At 46.5% G+C, this 27,290-nt stretch overlaps 1 protein-coding gene across 6 annotated transcripts in view; it reads left to right on the forward strand.

Moving 5' to 3' along the window:
- LOC147635170 (uncharacterized) overlaps nt 1–26,700 on the forward strand; it is a 57,960-nt gene extending 31,260 nt beyond the window's left edge. For 3 of the 6 annotated variants that reach the window (XM_086802364.1, XM_086802358.1, XM_086802362.1), the window contains 5 exons: nt 21,149–21,313; nt 21,414–21,464; nt 24,576–25,631; nt 25,764–25,835; nt 26,005–26,700. In XM_086802364.1, the coding sequence (XP_086658490.1) occupies nt 21,149–21,313; nt 21,414–21,464; nt 24,576–25,631; nt 25,764–25,835; nt 26,005–26,349 (1,689 nt within the window). In that variant the 3' untranslated portion in view covers nt 26,350–26,700. The remainder of the gene's footprint in view (nt 1–21,148; nt 21,314–21,413; nt 21,465–24,575; nt 25,632–25,763; nt 25,836–26,004) is intronic. The other 3 variants (XM_086802360.1, XM_086802363.1, XM_086802359.1) reach the window with 2 other exon arrangements.
- Nucleotides 26,701–27,290: the final 590 nt, after the last annotated feature.

Here is a 27,290-nt window from a genome sequence, read left to right on the forward strand (position 1 = left end):
TCCTTCAGTTTGGCTTCATCGCTTGCAGCCAGAAGGTAACTTTTCATCAGCGTTTCTTTCCTACTTGGAGTTTGGATCTAGGCGGCCTGTTTTTTCAGGATAGCAGCCTCTCTTTGGCTGCGTTTTCCTCTCCGGTGGACATTCCCTTGTGCAAAGGGGGGTTGTGGTGGTTCGGGCTTTGGTGGCACCCTTGGTACCTCTGGAGGACACTACTTCTTCTGAGATTGTGCGTTTTTTTTCTTGAGGAGAGCCCAAGCTACATTCCTAGTTGATGCCTTTCCCTCTTGCACCCTCTTACAGCATATTCCCAGGCCCTGTGTCGCTGCCTTTTCTCCCTCTTCTAGTTGCCTCAAGGTTGGAGATACAGTCGAACTGAAGCTTCTGCGTTTTTCGCTATAGGAGGATTTTCGGGTGTTATCCAGCCTCTTACGGCTGCGTTTTGGTGGGAGGAAGCGACCTACATCAACGTTTTCTGATTTGGACAATTTTTTATCTTATGAGGTTTGGTCCTATTGGTTGGATCAATAATGACAACTTCAGATTTGGCTCCCGTACCACTTTCTTGTTATTTCCTTGATGAGGCAGACAAGTTGGATGGTGGTAACTTTCAGTCATGGAAGTTGCAGGTTACTTCTATTCTCAGCAGGGAGTATGATTTGATGGAGTTTCTCTCGTACAAGAATCGGTGCTTACTAGACTTTGCCTCTGTGGAGGATGTGTGTCGGTGGAGGAAGACTGACGGACAGATCTATGGCTTTCTCCTCTTGAAGTGTTAGGATTCGGTTCCTCGACCCTTCATCTATGCTCCTGATGATGCTTCTACTTTCTATGTGTGGGAGTTGCTTTGTGATCTGTACGGTGATACCGGTGATCGGCAGATGGTTTCTACTTCTGGGTGCTATGCAGCCAGTGATCTTGTGGATACTTCTTTTGGAGATGTTCCTGCAGCAAAGGATAGTGGGCCAGTTTTGCTCATTGCATCTAAGGAGTTTGTTTCTCTTGTTGCCTTGCCTTCAGTTTCTGTGCATACTTCTCCTTGCTAGGATGATATCTCTGGTAATGTTTTTGAGGAAGATAGTGGGCTATCTTTGCTCACAGCTTTTGAGGGGGATTTGTCTCCTATTGCTTCGCCTCAGACTCTTTCTTCGACAACCAATGACCAGGATGTGTTGCTGGTCCCTTTTCCTTCTATGGAGGTGCCTGCCTCTATGCTGTGTGATGCTATTGAGGAGGCTACTACTACTTCAGTTACCACTACTGTGAATGTTCCTATTTTTCTTACTCTGTGTGAGGATTCTGGATTGTGGTCAGGTGTGTCTATGACCGCGCTTGGGGCACAGTGGTACTTCCAAGGGTTGAAGGATTGCGATTTGGATTTGGATTTGGTTGGGCTTGTGGAGTCTCGACATCAGTTTTCAGAGGGGGCAGTTGAGTTCTTACATCTGGAAATGCCGACCTTCGAGAAGGGTGCTATTGTACAGCATTTGGCTACTCTTGGTACAGAGTTGGAGCAGATGGACTCTATTTCTTTTGAGGGTATTATACCTGTCCATTCAGGTCGTATGGATTCCATACAGCTCTTAGCCTACGCACATGTCTCCGACCAGTGGACTCCGTCCGGCAAAAGAGTGACCGATCGGACCTCGCCGGACAGAGTGGTATCTCGCACATGATCCAAAAAGTCCGACCGGTGGCAAAGAACTTGACGGACATCGCCAGCTGGACACGGATCTCACTCATGAAAGAAATGCCTTGGCAAGAGACGTCCCTTGGGTGCTTTATATATGTGGCAGCTTGTGATTGTTGGCTGCCAATCGGTCGTTCGCTGGACGAAAGAGCAATAGGTAAAGTGAAAAAGGTCGGTGCAAAGGCTGGAGGTCGGCTCTTCACGATTAAAATAAATTAAAATCGTTTTTTTTTTTGTTTTTGAACCGATTGTATCGGCCGCTTTTCCTTCATGTGCGAAGGCTATCTGCAACAGCTGGTATAACGGGTGCAGGTCAGCCGAATGGAGGCACCGAGTTCCCTGGAGGAGATTTTCAAAGGGTGGTAGGTGTGGTTGGTGGCCCTGAGGGGAAAGTCCTGCCAAGTGTCAGATGAGCCCACGCTAATAGTTGATCCTTGGGTACCCACACAAGGCCATTGAAGGGTGCCTAGTTCACAAAGATGTAGAGGATGCCCACTTTCATTAAAATCGGTTTTTCCACTTGAGTGTTCGTTCCATAGTCACAAGGAACGGGGGACGGTAACGGGGGACGGGGACAGGGACGTGACGGGGGACGGCCATAAGTAGGGAACGGGGACGGGGGAGGGAACGGCACTCAAAAAATACTTTTTTTAAAAGTTTTTCTACTCTACACTTATTCAACTTTGGAAGTACATCAAAATGAGCACAAATTTACATAAAATGGTAAGCTTTTGAGTCATATTAACAAAATACGCCAATCAAAGAGTGAAGGCGTCGACGGTTGATTGTATTAATAATTAAGTAGATACAAAATGAGAGAGAAAGAAAGAAAGAAAGAAAGCTGTATTAACGTCTACGAGAGAGAGAGAGAGAGAGAGAGAGAGAGAGAGAGAGAGAGAGAGAGCCTAGAGGCCTAGAGGCTTGGAAGTTGGAAGACTCAAGAGGCTTGAGGGAGAGGTGAGAGTGAGAGAGAGAGAGTCTAGATAGTAGAGAGTAGGGCCTTGTGTGAGAGGCTTGGAAGTTGGAAGTTACTAAGTTAGAAGAAGCTTGAGGGAGAGAGACTAGAGAGAGAGAGTTGCTTGAACTTTGAAAACTTGAAGGGATGTGTGTGTGCTTGTAGCCTTGTAGCCTTGTTCTTATATAGATATTAGATAGGCAAGAGAGAGGCAAGGGCAAGTGAGAGAGAGAGAGGCAAGGGCCAAGGCCCAAGGCCCCAAGGCTCAGGCCTAAAGGCCAAACCTCAAGGCAAGGGCCAAGGCCCAAGGCCCAAGGCCCAAGCCTCAAGGCCCAAGCCTTAAAGGCTCAAGGCCTCCCCAAACGGCCAAGCCAAACGGCTAGAAACAGCCAAGGCAAACGGCTAGAAGGTCTCCCTTGACGAGGTAGACCAAGAGTGGGAATTTTAGTTCTTTACCCTATGTGTTTGAGTCAATAAGAGTTCTCTGCCCCGTGTAATCCCCCGAAAACGAGGTAGACCAAGAGTGGGAATTTTAGTTCTTTACCCTATGTGTTTGAGTCAATAAGAGTTCTCTACCCCGTGTAATCCCCCGAAAACGTGATTGTATCTTTTTTCTTTTGTGTGCCTTGATTTTTTCATTGGGCACGGTATACCCCTAGCAGTTCATGGTGCCGACGAGTACTCCACTTTACTTACCTTCTCTACTGGGCCTCATGGCAGATTGGAGAGTTGAGAGACCCCCTTGACCTTAGGGGATGCACCTTGCAAAGGGTGAGAGTGATTGGTTTCCACACACATGTCGACCCTCCACCGGCCAAGGTGGCTAGAGAGAGACTATGGCAGCTATGGATGTGGGAGGGCCGCTAGTGCCACTAGTGGGACCCTAGGAGACTGGACATGGTAGGATCCAAAGGACACAAAGGAGTCATCTAGTACTCACTTCTTTGAGCCACTAGTGGGACCCAGGAGACTGGACATGGTAGGATCCAAAGGACAGAAAGGAGTCACCTAGTACTCACTTCTTTGATTACACGGCATGGCTAGGCCGCAAGATTCCAATGTCGGAGGCGGAGGGCACTCTTGCAACAACAGCACATTGGTAGTCCCAAGGCCTTCGGCCGCATTTTCTCGTAGATTTTGGGAAGCAGCTGTGGGACAGCTTTCGACCCTGGAAGATCACTCTTTTCCTGTGGCAGCTGGCACACAGGAGCTTAGCAATTGGCACTTGGTTGGCCATTGGGAGCAGACAAGCATTATGTGAGGGCTGTGGCCATCCCCATGAGTCTGAGTGACATTGTCTTTGGGATTGCCATGTAAGCCCAGTGGGGCATGCCGTGACCAACTATAGATTCTCTTGCCCGAACTAGAATTGAGACAATCCCTCAAGAAGGCTTGCACAGAGGCAAATGATCAAGGACAAGTCTATGAAGTAGTATGGCAATATGGTTAGCAGACGGCTCCCAAGTAAGCAATGCAACTCTGTAAATAGTAAGGTGCTGGCGGCACACAGGCAAGAGCAGCAGCAGCGGGTGGTGGTGGCCAGTGAACAGCAGGCGGCGCTAGGACTGGCGCAGGCAGCAGGCAACGTTGCTCTGTACATGGTGACCATGTGATGTAGGCTGGCGATGGCAGCAGGCGTTGGCGGCTTAGGTGGTTCAGAAGGCAGGCGGTGCTAGGATTGGCGAATGGTGGCGCTGGCAGCAGCCAGGCAGTGGCAGCAGTTCAAAAGAGTTGCTAGCTCTGCCAGGCAGCACTTGGTCAGGCACAGGCAGCGTTGATATAACGTAGCCAAGCTGGCGGCTTTGTATACGGCAACCAAGTGGCAAGCGCAGGTGTTCATCAGGTCGTACGACGCGGAGTCCAACAATACAATGGGGACAGTAGTACGGATGACAGCACTGTGGTGATGATATCAATGAAGATGATCTTCACACCTCCATGACCTTGTTGATGAAGATGGTGATGATGAGCTCCAACCTTCAACGATGAAGAGAAGGGAGAGGTTCATGCTTATTTTATACTTGAGGGGTCCTGCTTTTTGCCAAAAAGCTATCATGTTTGTGCTTTGCCTTTTCCACTTAGTTTTCCTCTTTTGTTTTTTTATAATAAAAGACTTATAAGCCCAACTTTTATTAAAGTTCTTGTGCTTTGTTTTTCTGGCTTTAGGACCTTGCTTTTTGGCCCTAGAGCTGCTTTTTGAAAAAGTAGCTTTTTTATTTTTGGTCCGGCTCAGTCTCCTCTTGCCAGTGGTGCTCTTGGCTCGCGGTCAACATAGTTTAACATTTTACTTCTCTATGCTTTTTGACCAAAATTGGTGCTTTTCCATGAGCAAACCCTTATGGTCTCTGTCCCCATGCCGTATTCAACCTGTCCAATGTCTGGGCAAGGGTTCCATCATGTGAAAAGAGGTAGGAGGGCCAAACAGTTGCATTCCCTCCCTCTTGTATCACAGTTGTCGTGTTCCAAGCATATCCGTATGTTTCAAGTACTAGCCTAGTCTGGTGAGCTTGTGCATCTGGTCTTTCCCCATATCTGTGGTGTCATTTGCTTATGTGCTCATCTGGACTAAGTGCTTCCTCATAAGCTCGAAGTATCTCTGGATAGTCCTTGAAGTACTCCTCTGACATCCATTTTGCATTCAATGGCCAATAATTCTCGAATTTTAAGAGGAACTTTGTCATTCCTCCTTTTCTCACAGAATGAAACACAATCTGTTCTCGTTGCAAAGTCTCTTCTTGCTCTTCCACTTTTGGTGGATCCTCCAATACAGGCTTCTCTGAGGGTGATCCTGTGTATGGTTTTAATAAACTGACATGGAAGGCATTATGTATCCTCCAATGATTTGAAAGGTCCAACTGATGACATACATGGTCCTCATGATTAATCACAAAAGGCTTTGACAAATGTGGAATAATCAAGACCGGTGCTTTGCTAGCATAAAATTTCAATGCTTCAAAGGATTCTTTTTCAGCTTTGGTTCACCGTACAGCTTTCGTTGTCCAATCATGCAATGGACTAGCATCCACTAAAAACCTCTGCTGACAAACTTCCTGGCATGATATCAATCTGATGACCTACCGATGTCTATATCTTCTTGCTTTGGCTGTTGGGACAATTTGCAGCCATATGTCCCTTCTTTCCACATTGGAAACACTTTCTTCTTTGGCGTATTCCTCACGTTGCTTGAGGGACAATTTTTCTTCGAAAGAGTGGAGGTTTGTCCCCACTCCCATCCTTCTTCTCTTGAGGGGATTGGTCTTTAAACTTCTTCTTTTGAGGTGGATCCTGATTGTTGTCCTTTGTCTTGCCATCCATCCAAGGCATGTACAAATCCTCGACTTGCAAAGCTTTGTCTTGAGCTTCTTCCAAAGTTTTCGGACCAGCCATTTACACTACTTACATAAGCTTTGGTTGTAGTCCATTCACAAACTTACACATTTCTATCTGTGGTGGAATAGGAGCATATGAAGTAAACTTCAATGAAACAACTGAAAAGTTGTTAAGGTAAGTAGCAACATTCTCACCAACTTTCTGCTTTACCTTATCCCATTCTTTTTTCACCTTTAGCCACCAATTCAAGGTGGCATCCTTCAAGTGCATGCGCACCATGCGAAGCTTGGACTTTTCGAACCAGTCCTCTCCTCCATAGTTGTTAGGTATGATACCGTATGATTCGTACGACACGATACCGTACAGGAAAATACGGTATGATACAAATTTTTTTCTTATCGTACGATAAAATACGGTGTTTTAAAAAATACTTATAAACTTAGGTATTTCCAATTCGAGATATGGATAATTTTAAAAAGGAGGGAAGCATCATAATATAGAGGAAGCTCAAATAGCCATAGACAAGCAAAAGCAAGACCATAACCCCCTCTCCCCCCCCCCCCCCGGGCGGAAAAAAAAAGGAAAAAAAATTTGAAAACAAAATGCAATTTTTTTTTCCTAGAAAAATCCGTACGAGTCCATACAGTATTCCGTACGATATGGTGTCGTACACTGTACGGAAACAACTATGCTCTCCTCCAAAAGCGGCATCAAACGAAGCGTCTGCATGTTACAGTGGTATTAGAGCCTACTTCAAGTGCAAAGATTCAGCAAAGAAACCTGAATTTTTTCTCGCTCATGTGGTTGGTTTTCAGACGCCGGTGGACTACCCCTTTCGGAGTGACTCCTCTCCCTCGAAGGACGGTTGGTTTTCAGCCCCCGGAAGTCTCCCACACACATAGTGGATAGCAAATTGCGCTCCGGAAAGGAAGTGCTTTTCCTTGCTGTGGCGAGCTTCGATGATGAGAGAGACCGAGAAGTATGGGACCAGAGTGCACCAGGCAGCCCAGATAGGACACCAGGCTTGAGTGTAACAAATATGTTCTAGCAGATGATGCGAGCAATTCCAAACCAAACGACCAAGTTGGAAGAGCAGAAGGTGCAGGTTGAGGCTCTGGAAGAACGTACCCGTTCTCCAACATCGCGTTTTCCATCTCCTCCTCCCTCTCCTTCCATATCTCAAATTTCAGATCCTCGACACAGGGAACCTGTCGCAGGGTCACGACTGCAGCCGAGCTCTTTGCTTGAGTTGTAGATGCGTGCATTGGAGATCCGACAACGAGAAGACGAAGCCATGCGACGCGTGGAGCATGAGCGTTACCTAGCAGCATTGGACGCCAGATTGACACCGGCGGCACCCTCAAATCATTTTCCCGAGAAAATGAACTTAAGTAAGTATAATGGTAAACTCGACCCCACAACTCTTTATTCATGGTTGCATCAGTTTGGAGCTTACTTTGCCGCAGTTAGAAAGATAGATACTGACAGAGTAATCTTAGCCAGTTGGTACTTGGAAGGTGAGGCCATTCCTTGGTGGACTCAGTGGGCTCATGTCCACACCAGATTAGGTATGGTAGCTTATGTGTGGGACGAGTTTGTCCACGACCTTAAGCAACGGTTTCTACCTCCCCACTACCTTGAGCAACTCGAAGACGAGTTCAGGGGAGCGCGTTAGAACGTGCAACCAGTCCTTCAGTTTGCAAATAGAATTTCGACTTTATGTTTGCAATTAAGCTTATCTGATTCGGACAAGAAAGGGCAGTTTTTGTATGGCCTTGACACGCAAATCCAGTGGGAGGTGCGTATGTTTAGGCCAGCCACCTTCGAAGACGCACTCTCGCTTGCGCAGAGTGTAGAAATGAAGCATAATGGTGGCAAGCCCAAGACTTCCCAGCCGGCTTCTCCCAAGGCTACCGCCTCGGGGGGCAAAGGCCAAAACCAGACGGGGGCTTCCCCAGGACAGAGCTCTGGAGCCTCTGGCTCCAAGAACTCGAACAATGCCTCTAAGTTTACTCCAGACCAGAAAGTGGAGGCAGGCAAGACATGTGGCAAGTTTAGTGTTGAGGAGCTTTCTCAGTACAAGAAGGAGGGTAGATGTTTCTTTTGTCATACAAAAGAACATACTTCTTGGGAGTATCCTAAGAAGCCTCCAAATCCCGCCGCCGCTGCCTCCACAGCTTCCGTGGTGAGCTCAGCTCCCACACAGACCCCAATGGCTACCCCTAGTTCTTCAAACCTCGGTGCTTCAATTGGAGCACCAATGGCTACCCCTAGATCTTCAAACCTCGGTGCTTCTGTTGGAGCAATTATTAGCCAGGAGCTCGAAGATAAGCAAAAGGGCGCCCATGACCAGGAGTATGAGCGCAACGAATTGCTCAAGTCCTTTGGCTACATAGGTGGCCAGAGAGTCGTTGTCTTGTTTGATAACGGCAACACGGAGGATGTGGTCACGGAATAGGTTGCTAGGCGTGCCCATTTCGACTTGACTTCGGTGGACAAACAGGTTGAGGGTTTTAGCACAGGCATGACAACGAGCGTCAAGCATGAAGCTCTAGGTGCTAAGTTAGTTATTCAGGGCATAGAATTTGTGCGTGATTTTATGGTTGCCCCTCTTGTAGGAGCAGACATAATTTTGGGTATTCAGTGGTTTCACAAGTTTCTTCTTCCAGATGTCAAGTGGGACAAGCACACGTTCCAGATCAATCGGAATGTGTCAAACGCCCCAGTGACCATTAAGTGTGAGCCAGGAATTCCGAACTTTCCGCTCATAAGCCACTTGCAGGCTAAGCGAGCAGTCAAGAAAGGCGCACAGTGTGCGATGATATACATCCAGACAACCCAGACGGTGGCCAGTGCTTCCGAGAAGTACTCGGCTCTCCATGAAAAGTTCCAGAAGATTTTTCTTCGGGACAGCCTTGTAGGCATATGCTCACTTATGGTAGTGCTATGTGTGAACAGGGCTTAACCAAGGGCACTTTTTCCCATGTGGTTTTTTTCCTTGGACATCAAGTGTGAAAGGACACTATATAATATTTTGTACTTCTATATTATATGGATGTGGCACACATGCAAGTGTTGACTTGCATTTTATGGATACCACACTTTTGGCTCTCTCTCTCTCTCTCATTTCTGTGTGTGAGCTATTCTACCCTGCACCTAACCCTAATGTGAAGGTTTGTGTGTGTGAGTGTGTGAGTTCAACACCCAACAATTGGTATCAGAGCTGGGAGCTGGGAGCTGGCCCTAAAATTCTGCTGCTGAATGAAAGCTTGCGAATTTCCGTCGCCTGCGTTTTTTCGTCGCCAGATTGCCTGCTTCCGTCGCTGCCCTGGTTCCGTCCGCCGGACTTGCCCGACTCTGCCGCCCAGAACCGACGGCGACAGCGCTGCCCGAAGCGCCTCCGCCTGTCAGCGCCGCTCAGTTCCGGCCATGCCATCACAATTCCATTCCGGCCACTCGCCGTTCCGTTCCAGCTGACCAGAGCCGCCGTCTTTCCGTTACGGCTGCCTAGACTCTGTCACGGTTGCGTTCCGGCCGCCTAGCAGCGCCTCCCGTCCGAGGCTATTCCGGCCCGCTGGTAGCCGCCCCACCGTCACTGCTCACGACTGCAGCCTTGGTTCGTTACAATCGCCGTCGCTCCGCCAGCGACTCCAGCGCCTACCGTTACCGGCTCCCGCCCGTTCGACTTGCCTGCGGCCTCCGACTCCTGCGCCGTGCTCGCTCTGCGCTTGCCGCTTCCGCCCGCTGTTCGCACCCTCCACCTGGCTCGACACCTGCCCAGCGCCTGACTGGCCCAACACCTGCCCAGTTGCAACGACTCCTCGTCGGCTGCCCAGCTGCAACGACTCCTCCTCCTCGGCGGCTGCCCATCCTCACTCTCTGCACGCCTTGGCCAGGCTGCTGGCCGGTCAGCTTTGTTTGCCTGTGTGCTCCCTGCATAACACCTGATTTACACGTGCTGCTCCCCCCAAAGGTATTCTTCCTGTACATTTTCTTCCAAATACAAATACGGATTTTGCAGCCATTCTAGTGCAGGTCATATGCAAATTTTGCAGACACTTCTGTGCAAGTCAGATTCAAAGGAAAATTGTAGGTGCAATTTGGGGGATTTTTCAATTTGAGGCAAAATTGAAAAATTGCAATTTGGGGGTTTTCAAAATTGAGGTTAAAATCAGCAAATTGAACCTCTTTCAGTTGCAGAAATTTGGGGCTTTTGTGAAAATTGGCCAATTAGATGCACATTGAAGAGATAGGAGTGCATAAAAATTGGGGATTTTCAGATTGGAGCATGTAATTGGGCATTACAGCTGCGATTTGTCTCATATGTATACACATTGTGTGTAATTGGACAATTTGGTGCAGGTTTACACTTACTTTGGTTTGCAGGCATACATTTGCACAGGACATTTGGTTGCCTGGCAGTGCACATTGGTGCTTGGTTTGCTTGCAAGTATATTTTGTTGACATGGCACAGAATGCTACAGATGTATTTGGTGTGCTCACCCAGGAGGACAAGCTAGATGGATCTAACTAGTCCCTCTGGAGTTTCATGATCCGTAATTTGCTGGTAGCCAAAGGGCTTTGGGGCATTGTGTGGTGTGATGACACACGCCCACTTACCATACAGCCAGCCACGCCTCAAAGGGGAGGTGCTCAAAGAGCTCTTGATGTAGAACCTGCTCCCACACAAGAGCAGAAGAGATGGGACTCTAGAGATGCACAGGCCATGTCATTGATAGTCCTCTGTGAAAAGGACTATTATTCCGCACATTCGTTCTTGCAAGACATTGAAGCTTGCATGGGACACATTGGAAGCAATGTATCAAGTACGCAACAAGGCAAGCCTACTTGAAGAGGCAATTGGATCTTCTTTCTATGGATGAGGGTGACTCCATGGCAGATCATCTCACCAAAGTGAAAGATTTGCAGGAACAATTGCTCAACATTGATGAGGTTATCCCAGATAGACAGATGGTCACCAACACTCTTCATTCTTTACCGCCTTCCTACTTGGGCTTTCACACCTCTCTCAACCTCTCAATGAGAGGAGGTGGTGATCCCGTCACTTTTGAAGAGCTCGTGGGTTTACTCTTGCAGGAAGAGCAAACTTATCGAGTAACCGTGGTGGAGACAAGGCATTTACAGCCAAGGATAAAGGTAAAGCAAAGAGCTTTAGGCATGGGGGACAACAGTCTAGCAAGGCTGGTTATGGACAGCCCTCTTCTGATGGTGAAAAGTCTGACAAAGGGGATGCAAACAAGCCCAAAAAGAAGGGCAAATGTCACTACTGCCATAAGCCTGGACACTACATCAGTGAATGTAGGAAGCAGATTGCAAAAGAGAAAAGGAAAGAAGCAGGCAATGCAGTAGCAGACTCTTCTGATGACAAAACACAGCAATCAGCTAATATAATCCAGGAAGAGTACACTTTTTTGGTCACATGCACTAGTGACACACCAAGTGCTTCAGACACTGATATGTCTTGCATTGCATCTGACAGACAGAATGCATCATGGTATTTTGATAGTGGTGCTTCGAGCCACATCACTTCATGCAAAGATGTATTTCAGCACTTGGTTTATGCTTCAAATGGCCGCACTGTATCATGTGCAGATCATACCTCATATCCAGTAAAGGGAATTGGTAATGTCATACTTATTGCAGCCAATGGTGCCAATATATGTATGAAAAATGTATTGTATGTTCCAGGGATAAAGAAAAATCTGCTCTCCGTATCAGCCACCATAAACGACCAAGGTTTAAAGGTTGAATTTAAAGACGGGAAGTGTTTGGTAAAAGACCCATCAAAGGGTTATGAAATAGTCACTTCTGGAACACGATACAAAGGCTTGTATAAGCTGGACAGCTATGACAAGCGTACTTATCATGCAAATACAGTGGCTGCCCACACTCCTGCTATGCATGATGCAGAGCTATGGCATGCTCGTTTTGGGCATGTAAATTTTCAGAGTTTGATGCTTTTGTAGAAGCATCATATAGTTGATAATATGCCGCCTCTTGAGTCTCCACCAAGACATGTATGTGAGGGGTGTATTTTGGGAAAGATGCAACGAAAACCATTCCCCAAAGATGGAGCTGTTAGAGCTGAAAGTAAATTACAGCTCATACATAGTGATGTGTGTGGTCCAATGCGGACACCATCCATAGGGGGGCATCTTTACTTCGTCACATTCATTGATGACTACTCCAGGTTTGCTTGGGCTTACCCTTTGAAAGCGAAAGCAGATGTGTTTACATGCTTTCGACATTTTGTAGCAATGGCTGAAAATATGTGTGGATGTAAAGTCCAAACAGTCCGCTCAGATAGAGGTGGAGAATACATGTCAAATGCATTCAAGGATTATATGCTTCAAAAGGGCATCAAACACCAATGTACTGTGCCTTATACACTGCAGCAGAATGGTGTAGCTGAAAGGAAAAATAGATCTCTCATGGAGATGGCAAGATGCATGGTGAAAGCACAAAAGTTGCCTCACAAATTTTGGATGGAAGCTGTAATGTGTGCAACTCATGTGTTGAACAGGTGTCCAACAAAAGCTTTGAAAACCATAACACCATTTGAGGCTTGGTATAGCCGAAAGCCAACAATGGATTATATGCGTACATTTGGGTGTTTGGCATATGCACATGTGCCAGAACAACTCCGAACAAAGCTAGATGACAAAGCAATTAAATGCATTTTTGTGGGCTACAGCAATGAGAGCAAAGGATACTGTCTTTATAATCCAACTACACGAAGGATTTTTGTCAGTAGAGATGTGGTATTTGCTAAAAATTCAAAACAGCCCATGTAAGGCTTGTATAAAAGCAATGATACAGCCATACAGGACATGTTTGATGGACTTTTACCCGTTGCAATTAGGGGAGATTCAGATCAGCCAGCCCCTACACAAGAAAATCCTCATGTAGAACATGTGGAACAGCCAGCCATTCAGCCCCCTTCTATGGAAGAAGTGGAAGATCTTGTCAGGGAAGAGCAAACAGCCATAGACACAGCCAAGTGAGTGCCAAGATGGTTGCTGAAAACTTTGCAAGAAAGCAAACTTGCAGCTCCACTCACACAGGTAGAACAAGGGCTAGTTCCAAAAATGCTTTGAATATACATCGTGGGGAGTCTGCATTAGCAATGGGTGGTCTCTTTGATTCAGAAGAGCCTTCTTCTTACGAAGACGCACATGAGAATGAGCATTGGTTGCAAGCTATGCAAGCTGAAATTTCTTTATCATGAAGAACAATACATGGGATCTTGTGGAATTGCCTAAAGGCAAGCATGTCATTGGCACAAAGTGGGTGTACAAAGTCAAAAGAAAGTCTGATGGTACTACTGACAGGTACAAAGCAAGACTTGTGGCTAAAGGCTACTCCGAGAAAAAGGGAATAGATTATGAAGAGACTTTTGCTCCTACTTCGAGAATGACCACAATAAGATCAGTGATTGCATTGGTTGCACATCAAGGATGGAAAGTGCATCAATTGGACATCAAAACTGCATTCTTAAATGGGGATTTACAGGAGGAAGTATATGTAAATCAGCCCATTGGTTTTGTAGTTCCTGGTGAGGAACATAAAGTATGCAGGTTACACAAAGCATTATATGGGTTAAAGCAAGCTCCAAGAGCTTGGTATGATAAGATACATGCTCACCTAACCAGCCAAGGTTATGAGAATAGTCCAGCTGAAAGCACATTGTATGTGAAGAAAACCGATGCCGATATTCTCATAGTCATTTTGTATGTAGATGACATGCTCATTACAGGTACTAGCAAAGTACAAATTTCAGATTTCAAAGCTGATTTGAAAGCTGAATTTGATATGTCAGATTTGGGCCTTTACACTACTATCTTGGCATACAGTTTATGCATACAGATGATGGCATTGTTATGCAGCAAACTAAGTACATAAAAAGTTTGCTAAAAAGGTTTCACATGGATGAATGTAAGCCCATTTCTACTCCGGTAGAACTAGGTGTACAGCTTACTATGCATGATATTGAAGAGCCTTTTGAGGCCGGCATTTACAGCCAGGCAGTGGGATGCCTCATTTACTTGTGTAACACGAGGCCATACATATCTTTTGGGGTGTCTTTGTTGAGCAAATTCATGCACAGCCCAGGCACAAAGCATTGGCAAGCAGTCAAACGCATTTTTCGTTATCTTAAGGGTACCCTGGATCTTGGTTTGTTCTATCCCAGGGGAGGCAGCTTGCAGCTTTGTGCATACAGTGATTTAGATTGGGCTGGTGATTATGATACCAGGCAATCCACCAGTGGGAATTGTTTTTTTCTTGGCAATTCATGCATATCTTGGTTGAGTAAAAAGCAACCCACTGTTGCTACATCTACTTGTGAGGCTGAGTACAGGGCAGTCTTCACAGCTACAGTAGATTGTGTATGGTTGAGGAGACTATTGGATGATCTTCGTGAGTGTCAGCAGAGACACCCACCACCATTCTCACTGATAGCCAGAGTGCTATGGCCGTGGCATGAAATCCAGTATTTCATGCACGTACTAAGCACATTGAGATTCATTATCACTATGTCAGAGAGAGGCTACATGCAGGGGAGATCAGTTTATCTTATTGCCCTACACAGGATAATGTTGCAGATCTATTCACAAAGGCTTTACCTCGAGAAAAGTTTGAAGCTTTCCGCAAAGCTTTGGGCTTACTCTCATACAGAGAGTGATCTGCTACCTTGTACAGGTTCACACTTCCACTACAGGGGGGATTTGTAGGCATATGCTCACTTATGGTAGTGCTATGTGTGAACAGGGCTTAACCAAGGGCCATGTGGTTTTTTCCCTTGGACATCAAGTGTGAAAGGACACTCTAACATATAATATTTTGTACTTCTATACTATATGGATGTGGCACACATGCAAGTGTTGACTTACATTTTGTGGATACCACACTTTTGGCTCTCTCTCTCTCTCTCTCTCTCTCTCTCTCTCTCTCTCTCTCTCTCTCTCTCATATCTGTGTGTGAGCTATTCTACCCTGCACCTAACCCTAATGTGCAGGTTTGTGTGTGTGAGTGTGTGAGTCCAACACCCAACAAGCCTCCCTCCCCAGCTCCCCCCGTCCAGACCGAAGGACCACAAGATTGACCTCCTCCCAGGCTCGGAACCCCAGAGCAAGTTTTCGTATCGCCTTTCCAAGGCAATGGAATCAGAGTTGGACCACCAACTGCAAGAATTGTTGCAATCTAGCTTCATCCGCCCCAGTGTGTCACCATTTGTAGCACCGATCTTATCTGTCAAGAAGAAAGATGGGTCTTCCCGTTTGTGTGTCGATTATCATGCACTCAACAAGCTAACTATCAAGAGCAGATTCCCGATGCCTCGAATAGATTATATTCTCGAGAGATTGAATGGAGCGAAGGTGTTCTCGAAACTTGTTCTAAAGAGTGGGTACCACCAGGTGCGGATTGTGGAGGGGGACATCCCCAAGACAACCTTCCGTACGGAACGGGCCCACTATAAATTTGTGGTCATGCCATTTGGCTTAACGAACGCCCCAGCTACATTTAACCGCATGATGATGCGTGTTTTCCGGGATTTGATTGGAAAGTGTGTATTCATATTTTTGGACGACATACTGGTATTTTCAGCTACGGTTGAGTAGCATGACAGACCGCCGAGGATGTTGCCCGATTGTTCATTCGGCATTGATACCCGATTGGCGGGATTCCTAGGACCATAGTGTCAGACCGCGATGCCAAGTTTACCAGTCATTTTTGGAGGGCATTGTTCGATAACTTTGGTACTAAATTGAATTTTTCCAGTGCATTCCACCCACAGACAGACGGCCAAATAGAGATATATAACCAGTTGGCCTTTGATGTGCTGAAGTGTTATGCCCACGATCAGCAAGGTAGGTGGGAATCTTATTTGCCTTTAGTTCAAGCTGTTTAAATGATTCTTTTTCTTCAGCTATTGGCAGGACTCCATATGAGGCAGGGTTTGGAAGACCTTTCCAGTCGTTGTTGACCAGGACTTTGTCTTCAGTACCTGAGGCGAACAGAGTGACGGAGTCCTACCAGGAGATTTTAGAGTCAATAAAAGACAAATAGCCTACACTCCACAGGCCAATAAAGACCGAAGGGATATGAAGTTTTCAGAAGGGGATTGTGTTTATCTTCAGATTATGAAGCAAAGGTTGAAACAGGTGGACAAGCGATACCCAAAGTAGTCTTTCAGGAGCTTCGGACCTTTTCCCATCAAGAAGAAGATTAATGAGGTGTCTATGGAGTTAAAGTTACCTCCGAGTTGGACTATGCACGATGTGTTTCACATCAGTTGGTTAAAGCCATATGCAGGTCCAATCCCTTTAGAAGTCAAAGACGAGGCGGAACCGGATATTGTTGATGAAGCGGAAGTTATGGTTCCAAAACAGATCCTTCTGCACCGTTTCAAGCATGGCTCAGGCCGAAGACAAAGATAGTTCCTCACGAAGTTTCAGGACCAAGGGACCCATGAAGCGGTATGGCTTGACAAAGAGTTTTTCAAAGAATATCCGGCGTTATTGATGGATTATTTGGAGGCTATGGAGCTTCCGTCAAGTTAAGCAAAAGGGGATGTCACGTGCATCCCACACTTGGATGCCACGTAGACATATCTGTACGGAAGGTGCAGGACCTGGGATGGTGGAGTGGTCCCATGTGAGCCCAGTCTGGGACGAGTCAGCCAGGGATCCATCACAGTTGTCCGAGTTCAGGTGTGCATTGTCCTGCACAGGAGTCCAAGGTCAGGTGTGCACTGTCCTGCACATGAAACAGTGCCAGTCCGCGCTGTGAGTCTTCCTCTGGAATGATGTCAGTGATTCTATGTATCTGGTATGGTACTGGATGCCAGATCATTGTTAGGGTTTGCTTTTAGGAAAAGGGGCCAACCCATAGGGCTACCCCGAATCTTGTGTAGGCATGGGAATAGTATAAAACCACCCCCATGAGGACCAAGAAGGCCCTGGCTGAACCCACCAGCCATGGAGGGGTTGTAGGACAGCCCTAGGAGCAGGCTAAAGGAAGCATAAAGGCTATACAGCCTAGTTATGGCTGTAAGGGCAAGTTTGGGGCAGCCCATACAGGCTGCCCAGTCCCCAAACAGCCTAGAAACAGTGCCCAGCCCCACTTTGCACAGGCGCCTAATGCCCAGCCAGCCATGAGAGAGTGCGTAGCAATTAATGGGAATTTTCCAGCATTTAATGCTGAATTTACAGTCGTGGGACATAATATTGCTGGCCGCCTGGATTTAGAGCTGGCCGACTGCTTAATAGGAGTAGTATAAATAGGAGAGCCATAAACCATTTGTGTTATCTCACAATTCACCAAGTGCTCAAGCATACTAGGGCTAGGACAGCCAAGAAGGTGCTAACGCAAAGGGGTGGAGGACTGCAGGTCAAGGGAAGAGATTTCTCAGCCAAGAAAGGTCAAGATTTATGTATTTTCTTTTCAGATTTACATCATTCTAATAAAGCAAATACACCATTCGTGGTGGGGGCCCTACAGAGGGTATTTGGGACCCAATACTATGTCCTCTCCTGTCTCCCTCTCTCTCTCTATTTTTTGCACATCTTCATTCAGTTTTGTGCATTAATTCCATTGCGAAAAGTGTGCTGATTCTTGAGCATTGAAGTTACCGATCTCCCCCGAAGCTTTCACATGTTACATTCTAATGCTGAGCACACCACGAGAATGACCCACAAGAATCTCTCAATGGGCTAGTACCAGATCCAAATCCAAATCCAAGTCACTCCAAGCTTGTATATGAGGTACACGAGATGTGTGTAGATGACAAAGTATGTATTGACCAACTGGAGATTCTGTTGCCCAAACTGGAATTGAGACAATCCCGCAAGAAGGCTTGCAGAGAGGCAAATGATCCAAAACAAATCTATGAAGTAGTATGGCAGTATGGTTAGCAGACGGCTGCCAAGTAAGCGATGCAAGTTTGCAACTCTATAAACAGCAGCCAGGTAAGCGGCAGCGCTGATGAGTGGTGGAGCTTGCCAGAGGCGATGCTGACCGGTGGTGATAGTGGCGCACAGAGCCAGGAGCAGTAGTGGGTGTTGGCGGCAAGTAGAGGTGGTGAACAGCAGGCGGCGCTAGGACTGGCGCAGGCAACAGCCAGCACAGCAAACGGTGCTGTTCTGCAGGTGGCGCAGGGTGGCGATGGCAATATTCGTTGGTGGCTCGGGTGATTCAGAAGGCAAGCGGTGCTAGGACTGGCGGTGCATGGATATAAGGCAGCCAAGCTGGCGGCTCTATACGACAGCCAGGTGGCAAGCGCAAGTGATTCAACAGGTCGTACGGCGACGCAATCCAACAGTACAATGGGGGCAACAGTACGGACAGCAGCACTTTGCTGATGATGTCGATGAAGAAGATGATCTTCACACCTCCACGACCTTGTTGATGAAGATGGTGATGGTGAGCTCCAACCTTCAACGATGAAGAGAAGGGAGAGGTTCGTGCTTATTTTATACTTGAGAGGGTCGTGCTTTTTGCCAAAAAGCTATCATGCTTTTGCTTTGCCTTTTTCACGTAGTTTTCCTCTTTTGCTTTTTATAATAAAATACTTATAAGGCCAACTTTTTTAAAGTTCTTGTGCTTGCTTTTCTGACTTTAGGGCCTTGCTTTTTGTCCCTAGAGCTGCTTTTTGAAAAAGCGGCCCCCTGCTTTTTGGTCTGGCTCAGTCTCTTCTTGCCAATGGTGCTCCAACATAGTTTGACTTTTTGCTTTTCTCTGCTTTTTGACCAAAACTGGTGCTTTTCCATGAGCAAACCTTGTGGTCTCTATCCCCATGCCTTCTTCAGCCTGTCCAATGTCCGAGCAAGGGTTCCATCATATGAAAAGAGCTAGGAGGGCCAAATAGTTACAGCCCAAAGGCCCAGCAGGTTTGGCAGAGGATCCTACGCATCTTCACTATGGACCGGGCTCCGGCCCGTATTGTTACTTGGGGCATTGTTGCTTGGGCCACTAAGGCAGCGATCATCATACCGTATGGGGAGGAGGGTGGGAGACTAGCCCTTCACGTCTTTCACCTTAGTATTTCTACTATGCCAATTCCAAATCCGCCTAGTGGTCATTGGACCCTAGGTTCTAGCGAGAGATGGGAGATCTACAGTAGTAAAGCCACATGGCATATATGGAGAGCTCAATGCAGCGAAGCTATTGAAGGCACCCTCACAACACCCCCCCCCTGGTGGAGTGTATCTGGAGCATCTAGCTCTATATCATTCATACCCTCCGAGGTGAGTAGGGGCAGCTTCAAGGCTGCTCAGACCGCATGAGGAAGTGTCGAGAGGCATTCCTCAGGATCTTGCGGCGAGGTCCCTTTCTTACAAATAGTGGTGATGAGCCCACTTGGCATTACAGACCACCTGTGTGGTTATTTCCCCCTCCCCCAATTGTATGAGATAACCTTCTCCTCCTAGAGCAGCCAGCCAAAGGAGAAGCGCATCCTCCCTTTTGTTCATCTTGACTCGCATTTCCCTTTGGAAATGGATTTGTACTTAGCCATTTTGGCTGTTTTTCTCGGTAACTAAATTAGGTCCCTAATCCATAGATTAGTGTCTAGGTACATAACGAAGACCCTTGTATGGCACTCAAGGCTTTTAATGTGGCTCTTCCCCCAGCCCCAAGATACAGTCTCCATCTGAGAGTGACCAGCCATGGATGGAACCCTTCCCCATCTTTGTACAATTTTTCTCAGATTTTTGTAATCTTCTTTTGAGTTAATGATTTTCCTTTTTTACTAATGAAAGGATCTTTTTTTAGAAATTAGAAAAAGGGGGGAAAAAAACAGAATTGGTCTAGGATTGAGGGGCCAATGGACATTAGTGTATGGCAGGGGTCGTGTCTCGGTGAGGAAAAACATTCCATGGTGAAGGACTGAGGTTCCTTTTGAGATCTTAGGAGGCCTTGGATTGCTGCTCATGTTGGCCACGGTTGCATTCCGTACTCATACTCGTTCGTTTGTAACTTTCAATATGTACCGTACTGGTACCATCCTTTTCGTACCCGTACTTTTAAAAAAATAATTAAAGTGACTAGTCATTAATAACTACTAGTGAATATTGGTAGGTGGATGTCGAGGAGCTCGAGCATCGCAAACAACACCATGCCAAGGAGAGCGACGTAGTTTGTGATGAGCAAGAGGAGATATACAAAAAGGTTCACAGAGAGCTTGAGGGGATTGATAGACGAGTCACTCGAGCTCTCACGACCACTTCCCTCACTTCTTCAGCTCAACAGAGTTGTCCTTCCACGTCTTTGGACACCACGGTGTATACTCGTGGTGCACATTCGAGAGGGAGAGCTGCAAGAGTGACCAATAAAGGCGATCCAAAGCACCAAATGCAAACTCTTCCAGAGGAGTGATGTGGACTCTCTTACCATTGTTGAGGAGATATTGGGTATTGTTGTATCAAGTGATGTGGTGGAGCAGGAGCCGGTATATGATTTTGATAGGAATCTCCTCACAGATGGAGACTACTCATCATACTCATCTTCAGGCTTGGATGATGATGAGTGGGTGGTGACTATGAGACTTGATTTATTAGCAAGTGGCATTGTGGTGATTGGTCACTCTTACTAGTTAGTGGTTAGCATATCAGTATTTACTTCAGTAGTGACCACTGACTAGTCACATATTCAGCTTGTAGCTACTAGCGGCTAGCCTTGTACTTTCATGACTTATGATCAAACATGTATGATGTCATATTATTTTGTGATGGCCATATCGCTATTAGCGTTTGTACTAGGATTTCAGATTTAGTAGAACTTCATGTTGTATGCTTGCAACTCATTTGACATTTACGGAGCATAGATGTTTGAGTTTCAATTGTTTTTTGCGCAATTTTGTGTACCAGTGTTGCTAAATTATGAAAGGTTTATAATATATATTTTTTATTATATATACATTTATTTAAAAAAGTGAACGTACTTAAAGTACTTATCTTGATGCATACTTTATGTACTCGTACGGATACCGTACAGTACCACACCGTACCTAAAGTACGCAACCACTATGATGTTGGCATTAAAAGGGTAGACGCCTCTTGAAGGGATTAATGTTGTATTTGTTAATGTGTGACTTAATTGAATGCAGTAATTAACTAAAATTGTAGAAAACATGATCTGATTTAAATACTCTGTAGCTTGCTCGCAAGGATGAGGAGGTGCTTTTTCAAACTCAAGAGATAAACAATCTCAAATCTGTGCTTGCATGCATGAGGTTCTCTCAACTGGAACTTGAAAGATTGAAGACCGAGCTACAAGACAACACTAAACAACAAATGGAGTATGTAAAACACGAAATAAAGGCAAGTTTCACATGAATTGTCACCCACACCCATTTTTCACGTAAGAACAATGTAATGAAGATGTCCTTATTTCTGCTTATGTGGCAACGAAATTGTGCAGGGAAATGAAGTGCTGCAAAGCCAAATGGGACTTGGTTATCAATCGTCCAAGGTAGAGATTAACGCGCTTTATACTTTGATACGTCACCACCACATCCATCTAGGTATTAGTAGTCCGGTTGCGAGCGAACTACAATGGGAAAGTGAGAGTGGGAAGAGCAGGAGCTCCGGTTATAAGGCTGCGGCCAGCCTCCTCCGCGCCCCCCCGCCCCCCGCCTGCTCTTTTGATCCCCTGTGCGCCGTGGTCCTTGCGTGCTAGCCCCCAACCCCTCTGCCTGCTTTCCGCTCCTTGCATTGCCCCGTTGCTTCTCCACCTGCCTTGGTGCTGCCCCCCACCCCAACCTTGTTTTTTACTTGTTTCGCTGCTCCCGACAGGCCCCCCCTGGAGTTTCTTACATCTCTGCGTTTTTTAGCTTTCCCCTCTCTGTTTCTGTTTCTCCTCCCTATTCCACTCGTTCCCCCCTTTCCCTCTTCCCTTCAGTCTTTGTTTTCTTCCCCCGCCTCCCTCCCTCCTGTTTTTTGGCTGCTCCTTGTTAGCTTGTGCCTTGTTTTGATAGTCAGTTGGCCGCTCGCGGTCAATCCCCTTTCCGAGGACCCCATGCCAGCATTGCCTGCAACTGCGTGTTTTACGAAGCGGACCTCCTGCTCCTTTCCAGCTCGGTGGCTTCCCTGGAAGCCATGAGCTTGGTCTACAAGCTTGTTGGTAGCAGACCGGCCCAGGGTCAGATTAGCTTGTTGGTTGGCAGCAAGCCACGTTGATTGGTGAACAAGGGCACAGCATCAACATCCAGTTCCTTGGTACGTCCGGATTGACTTCGACTCAGCCACCCTCGCACGGAAAAAACCATGATATTGAGCCCAGTTGCAGGTGCATGGCCATGTGTACTTTGCTCGATGAAGGCATGGTTTCTATGTGGCTACCAACCCACTAGCAAAACACGATTGGTTTCTCGTTACCGTGTGTTTTCCCGGTCTTCCCAAGTAATACTACGAGCTTCTACCAGTGTTCGGGCGCTCTATCGGTTTAGGTTCTAGAGTTACCTTGAACGGCGGTGGCGATCGTCCCGGGCAGTTGGACTCGCGAGTCGCTAGCCTTCGAGTTCTCATAGGCTTGCTGGAAAACCTCCCCCGATAGCTCATGACATTATGGGCCAGGTGAGGTAGTAGTAGTAGGCAACCGTAGAGCCAGAGTGGCAGACACCTGGCAAGCGTTTGTGATGGCAACAAGCCAGACTGCGGGGACACAAGTCTCCCGATGCAGAGCCATTGGAATGGTTCTTACGGGAAACCGTTCCCCGTTTCTCGCATTTATCGCAGGATCTGCCTGTTGTGCAGCAAAAGACAAACGTCTACCCCGTCGCCGTTTCCAACATATACCGTTAGTATCCTCTTCAGAGGAAAAAAAAAAGCTATAAAGATTACCCCCATGCACCCCTTGCCCTGCGGCACCAGATGGCTTCCTCCTCAGCCTCGACGGATATCTTGACCGCTTACTCGACTCTTCGTACCCCACAGCCACCGGTGGCCTCTGACTTGGTGATATCCGTCAAGTAGCGGTCGATTCAGCATTAAAAAAAAAAAAAATCATGCCTCTTTTCTCCAATATCAACTCTCTCCCAGTGGTGGTCCTTGGGTTATGGGGCACCCAGGGGGTTACAGATTCTTCAGGTGCCTCCAAATCGAAACGAGGTTGAGGTGGTAGCCCCTCTTCATGTCTGTGTGGTCGTGCATCACTCCTGACCCACTGAGCATAATGTTGGGGCTGCGGTCATCTCCTTTCCATTGAGTATAGCTGCCGATCGGGAGTGGGACCTTTCAATGGCTACCAGTGACCACCATTTTGAATAGGCTTCTGTCTGTCCGTTGGCTATCTTTGCGTCAAGGATGCCATCAGCCACAGGCCTAGCCACTAGCGAGGCTGGAGCTTGACTATCAAGTACAAGGATCCAGACGGTTCTTTTGATGTGGCCCACTTCTTCATCTTCTTCCACGTCAGTATGAGGGTGATCGTCCTACGGTTGCCCGGAGTGGTCTTGGTTGGAGATGCGCATCTGCTTACCAGGACACATTGCCACTACTCTCCGTCCAAACCGGCTCTGAAAACCTTGGAGGGGACTCGAGCAGAGCCCATAACCTTTTCCCCTAGGCATGATGATCTGCCTTTGGACTTCTCACTGCTCGTTCGGTGCTTTCTCGCCACAGGAGTGTGGTGTTTTTTTTGTGTTTGGCCCCTAGAATCGCTGTAGTCCCTGTCCAAGAGCAGCCAGCCAAGGAAAGAGAACACCAACACCTCCCCCCCCCCCCCCCCCCCCCCCCCCCCCCCCGGCACACGCCCCTTTCCCCCCTCCCTCTATTTTTCTTTGTATCTTGACCTCCGTGGAGGGTACTTGTTGACCTCCTTTTTGGGGTTGTAGTATGCTTTTTCACAACTATTAGGACCTTGAAAAAAAAGAGAGTAAAACGAGGGGGAGGGAGGGAAAGCCACACGGGGGGGACCTGTAATGCCAAGCCAAGTGACACTCGGGTGAGGAAGGGACCTGGGCTCCAAGTGCAAAAGAAGGCTGCCCGGCATGACTTATGCTCTCTGAATCAGGCACTCCAATTACTCTAGAGGGTCCATCAAGCTAGAGTGGATGGTCTCTGCTGGCAGGGTTGATTATATCCTTGATGGTTTCTGCACTGCCCCCACCAGATGTGCAGGGTGCGATGTTGATGAGCTCCTACACTGGTCGGTGTGGGTATGGGGGGTCCTGAGTGCCATTGGGGCCATGTTGGCAGCAATCCAGAAATGAGCGAGCCGAAGGCGAGATTTGATAATCCTATGCTGCAAATTTATGTCTTCTAGTCAATTGTGTTGTTGACACCAATTTTTTTTTTTGTTTAAATTAGATGGCCAACGATTCTATCCCTTTTGCAAAACTGTGTATCACACACGCGCACGCGTGCGCCCGCACATACACACGCAAGTCCCTGTTCTTTTGTGTGCTACACGCACATACACATGCACGCTCCCTGTTCTTTTGTGTGCTACACGCACATACGCATGCACGCTCCCTCCTCTGCAAAACTGTTCCAGCAAGTCCCTTGTATCAGTTTGACTTTCTAGCTTACAACGACATTAAAATAAAGAAATCCTTCTGCTGCTTACTTTCTTCTCATCTAGGTATCAGTTCTTAAAACAGTATCTGATGCTGCGGAGGGACAACGAATGCCATCTGGGCCCATTTTTTCCCAACTTCTCGATCTTCTACAAAAGCTTACTGCTTGCTTGCAAAAGAACGAAACCTATCTAGATCCATCGAGATTAAAGGTTCAGGAGAACGAAGAGCAATCTGCTACTAGACCGAACATGCCTCAGAAAGAAGCTATTCGTCTGGATGCTGCACACCAAAACAAACAAATTCATCAAGTGTCTTCTTTGCAACTGCCGGTAAATAATGGCTGCCGCCAGGCTTTGGATTTCCCCACTGCCAATTCCATTGGGAAGTCGAACAAGCTCTTTATAGTCACTTGTTGGAAATGGCGATGGGCGGCAGCTGCATCAGAAGTGCAAGCGCTATCAAGGGAGTTGAACACACTTAGATCACTTGGTAAAGAATTTCTAGACAAAACAATATCTTTTCCACCATCTTTCACACCCGGACATGAAAAATTTAGGTCATCCATGCTTAAGGCAGGATTGCAGAGCACAGACTACCAGTGTGTAAAGGAGCCCCAGGTCCCACTTACTTTTGATAAAGTTTTTAGTTTGGTGGCATCTATTTGGCAGACGTCTTCCCAAAGTGCTCATCTAGAGAAAGAAGTTATTTTGAAAAGCAGGCAGCTGCATCACTTGCTCCGTGTCATGACTCGGTGGATGCAGAGGGCCTTGAAGAAGAGACAGCTGGAAAAAGTGATTGTACACTGGCTGCTTTACTTGTTACGATCACGGAGAGAGAAATTCGAGCATCACATTTTTGATCCAGCCCTCACCATAATAGCTCCACCAAAACCTGATACCAGACTGGCTGCATCTAAGACGCGAGTTTCCTCAAACCCGACACAAGGCGGTTCTCATGGTCATCCAAAACATGTGGTAGAAGCTCCCATACATCTATGTGGCTCAAGTGATCTTAAACCAAGGGCTGTGGACAACTGTTCAAGGTCAATCAAGAAAGGGTTCCGGAAACCAGATAAGGAGGCCCACACCTTCAGAGAGAAAGCGTTACAAATCCTTCAGGCAAGGTCTATTAACAGCTTATTTGAACACCTTTTTCTTACGCTAAAGGGAGTTTTCATAGATGGGGGAGTTGACAACCCTACACACTAGTACGATTTATGTGTTCACTGTATCCTTTGGTTATATCAACAGGAATCATTGCATCACAAGCTTGAAGCTTTAGAAGCCTTAGTAATAAAGGAAGCGAATTGTTGGCATCAGCAGGTTTGTCTCACAATTTTTCAAGGCCCTATCTCAGCAATGCTTAGTTGAGTAGCGCTTTGCTATGCCTTACACAATGCATCTCTCATGGGAGATTATGGGCTATTGTGTAATTAAGAATAGGCTTTTCCATGTAATCTTAACATCTCTTGGCATCTCTCTCTAATGGCAGCAGTTTGGGGACAAGCACAGCTATGCTGACAAACCAAGTGGGGAGTTCGTTAACCTGAGCTCATCATCATCACCATCCGCCAGTTTGGTGTGGAGGATATGCGGTGAATTGGAGCATTGCTTTATGGAGGCACGCAATCAGATAATGGTCTTTTTTGGTGTAGTGAATACAGGACCGTGCTGTATGCACTATGAAAGTGAAAATATGGACCCAAAAAGGGGTGTCACAGCATGCTCTCCAAAACTAGTGAGGAAAAACCAAAATGGCAGCAGCACTAAGAAGACGGCCATAGAAAAACAACATTCTCAGATCCAAACTAATGCTAAATCTCGGAAATTCGACTAGTCGATGCATCATGCAAATAAGCACGAAACCATGTAGCTGCTGTTCCTCCTTGGATGGAGGTAACTTGGAAAAGGATAAAAAATTGATTGCTCAAAGAGATCATATGCACTGATTTTCCAAAAGTGTAAAATGCACTCAAAACTCAGAACAAGAAAAGGAAGCCTGCCGTGTACGTGTGAGAAATTGAGAATACAGATAGACTATATATATATAGGAAAAGAGAGATTAACGGGGTCACGCGCGCGTGTGCGCGAATGCAGCAGTACAAAGTATTGAATCATTATGATTGTCCCAAAAAATGCGAATTAGGATGGCCTTTCCTTCAATAAATACCTATTAATTTGTGTTATATACCTATAACTCAGGTTCTTTCTCCTTGCTCCTCTCTCTGCCGCTTCAGTTCCCCCCTCCGTCGCCCCCCTCTCTCTCTCTCTCCACTACAACAAGGAAGAATCTTCATGCTTATCCTCTTGAACTTTCCAAAATTAGAAAGACTCGAACTTTCCAAAACTAGAAAGACGTTATCTTCGTGCTTATCCTTATCCCCGTTGAAAATTACTCAACAAAACCTAAGAATTGGTAACATCTTTTGTTGTGTTTTTATTTAATTAAATGCGGTCGCTTATTTTCAAAGGTGTACAATGAAAGGTTTTATATAGATGTATGAATGGCAGTTGCAAGAATTTCAAATTGCTAATTTGGTTGAAATACATCTCATATTTAGTGCGCTCACACTTCTCTTCATTGCCACCTCGACAACTACCTATTTAATTATATTCACTCCTTTTTTTTGGTTTTATTGCCGATCAATACACATTTATACAATTTCATAATATCACATCTTTCATACTTTGAACTATAGAAAAACACCCAAAAATATTCTAAATCCTCCCACATAGTTTCTTCCACACTATGATTTCACTATCCCATCCCTATAGTCA

The sequence above is a fragment of the Cibotium barometz genome, chromosome 9 (genome assembly GCF_041138505.1).
Source record: "Cibotium barometz isolate CiBa-2024 chromosome 9, ASM4113850v1, whole genome shotgun sequence".
NCBI classification, from domain to species: domain Eukaryota; kingdom Viridiplantae; phylum Streptophyta; class Polypodiopsida; order Cyatheales; family Cibotiaceae; genus Cibotium; species Cibotium barometz.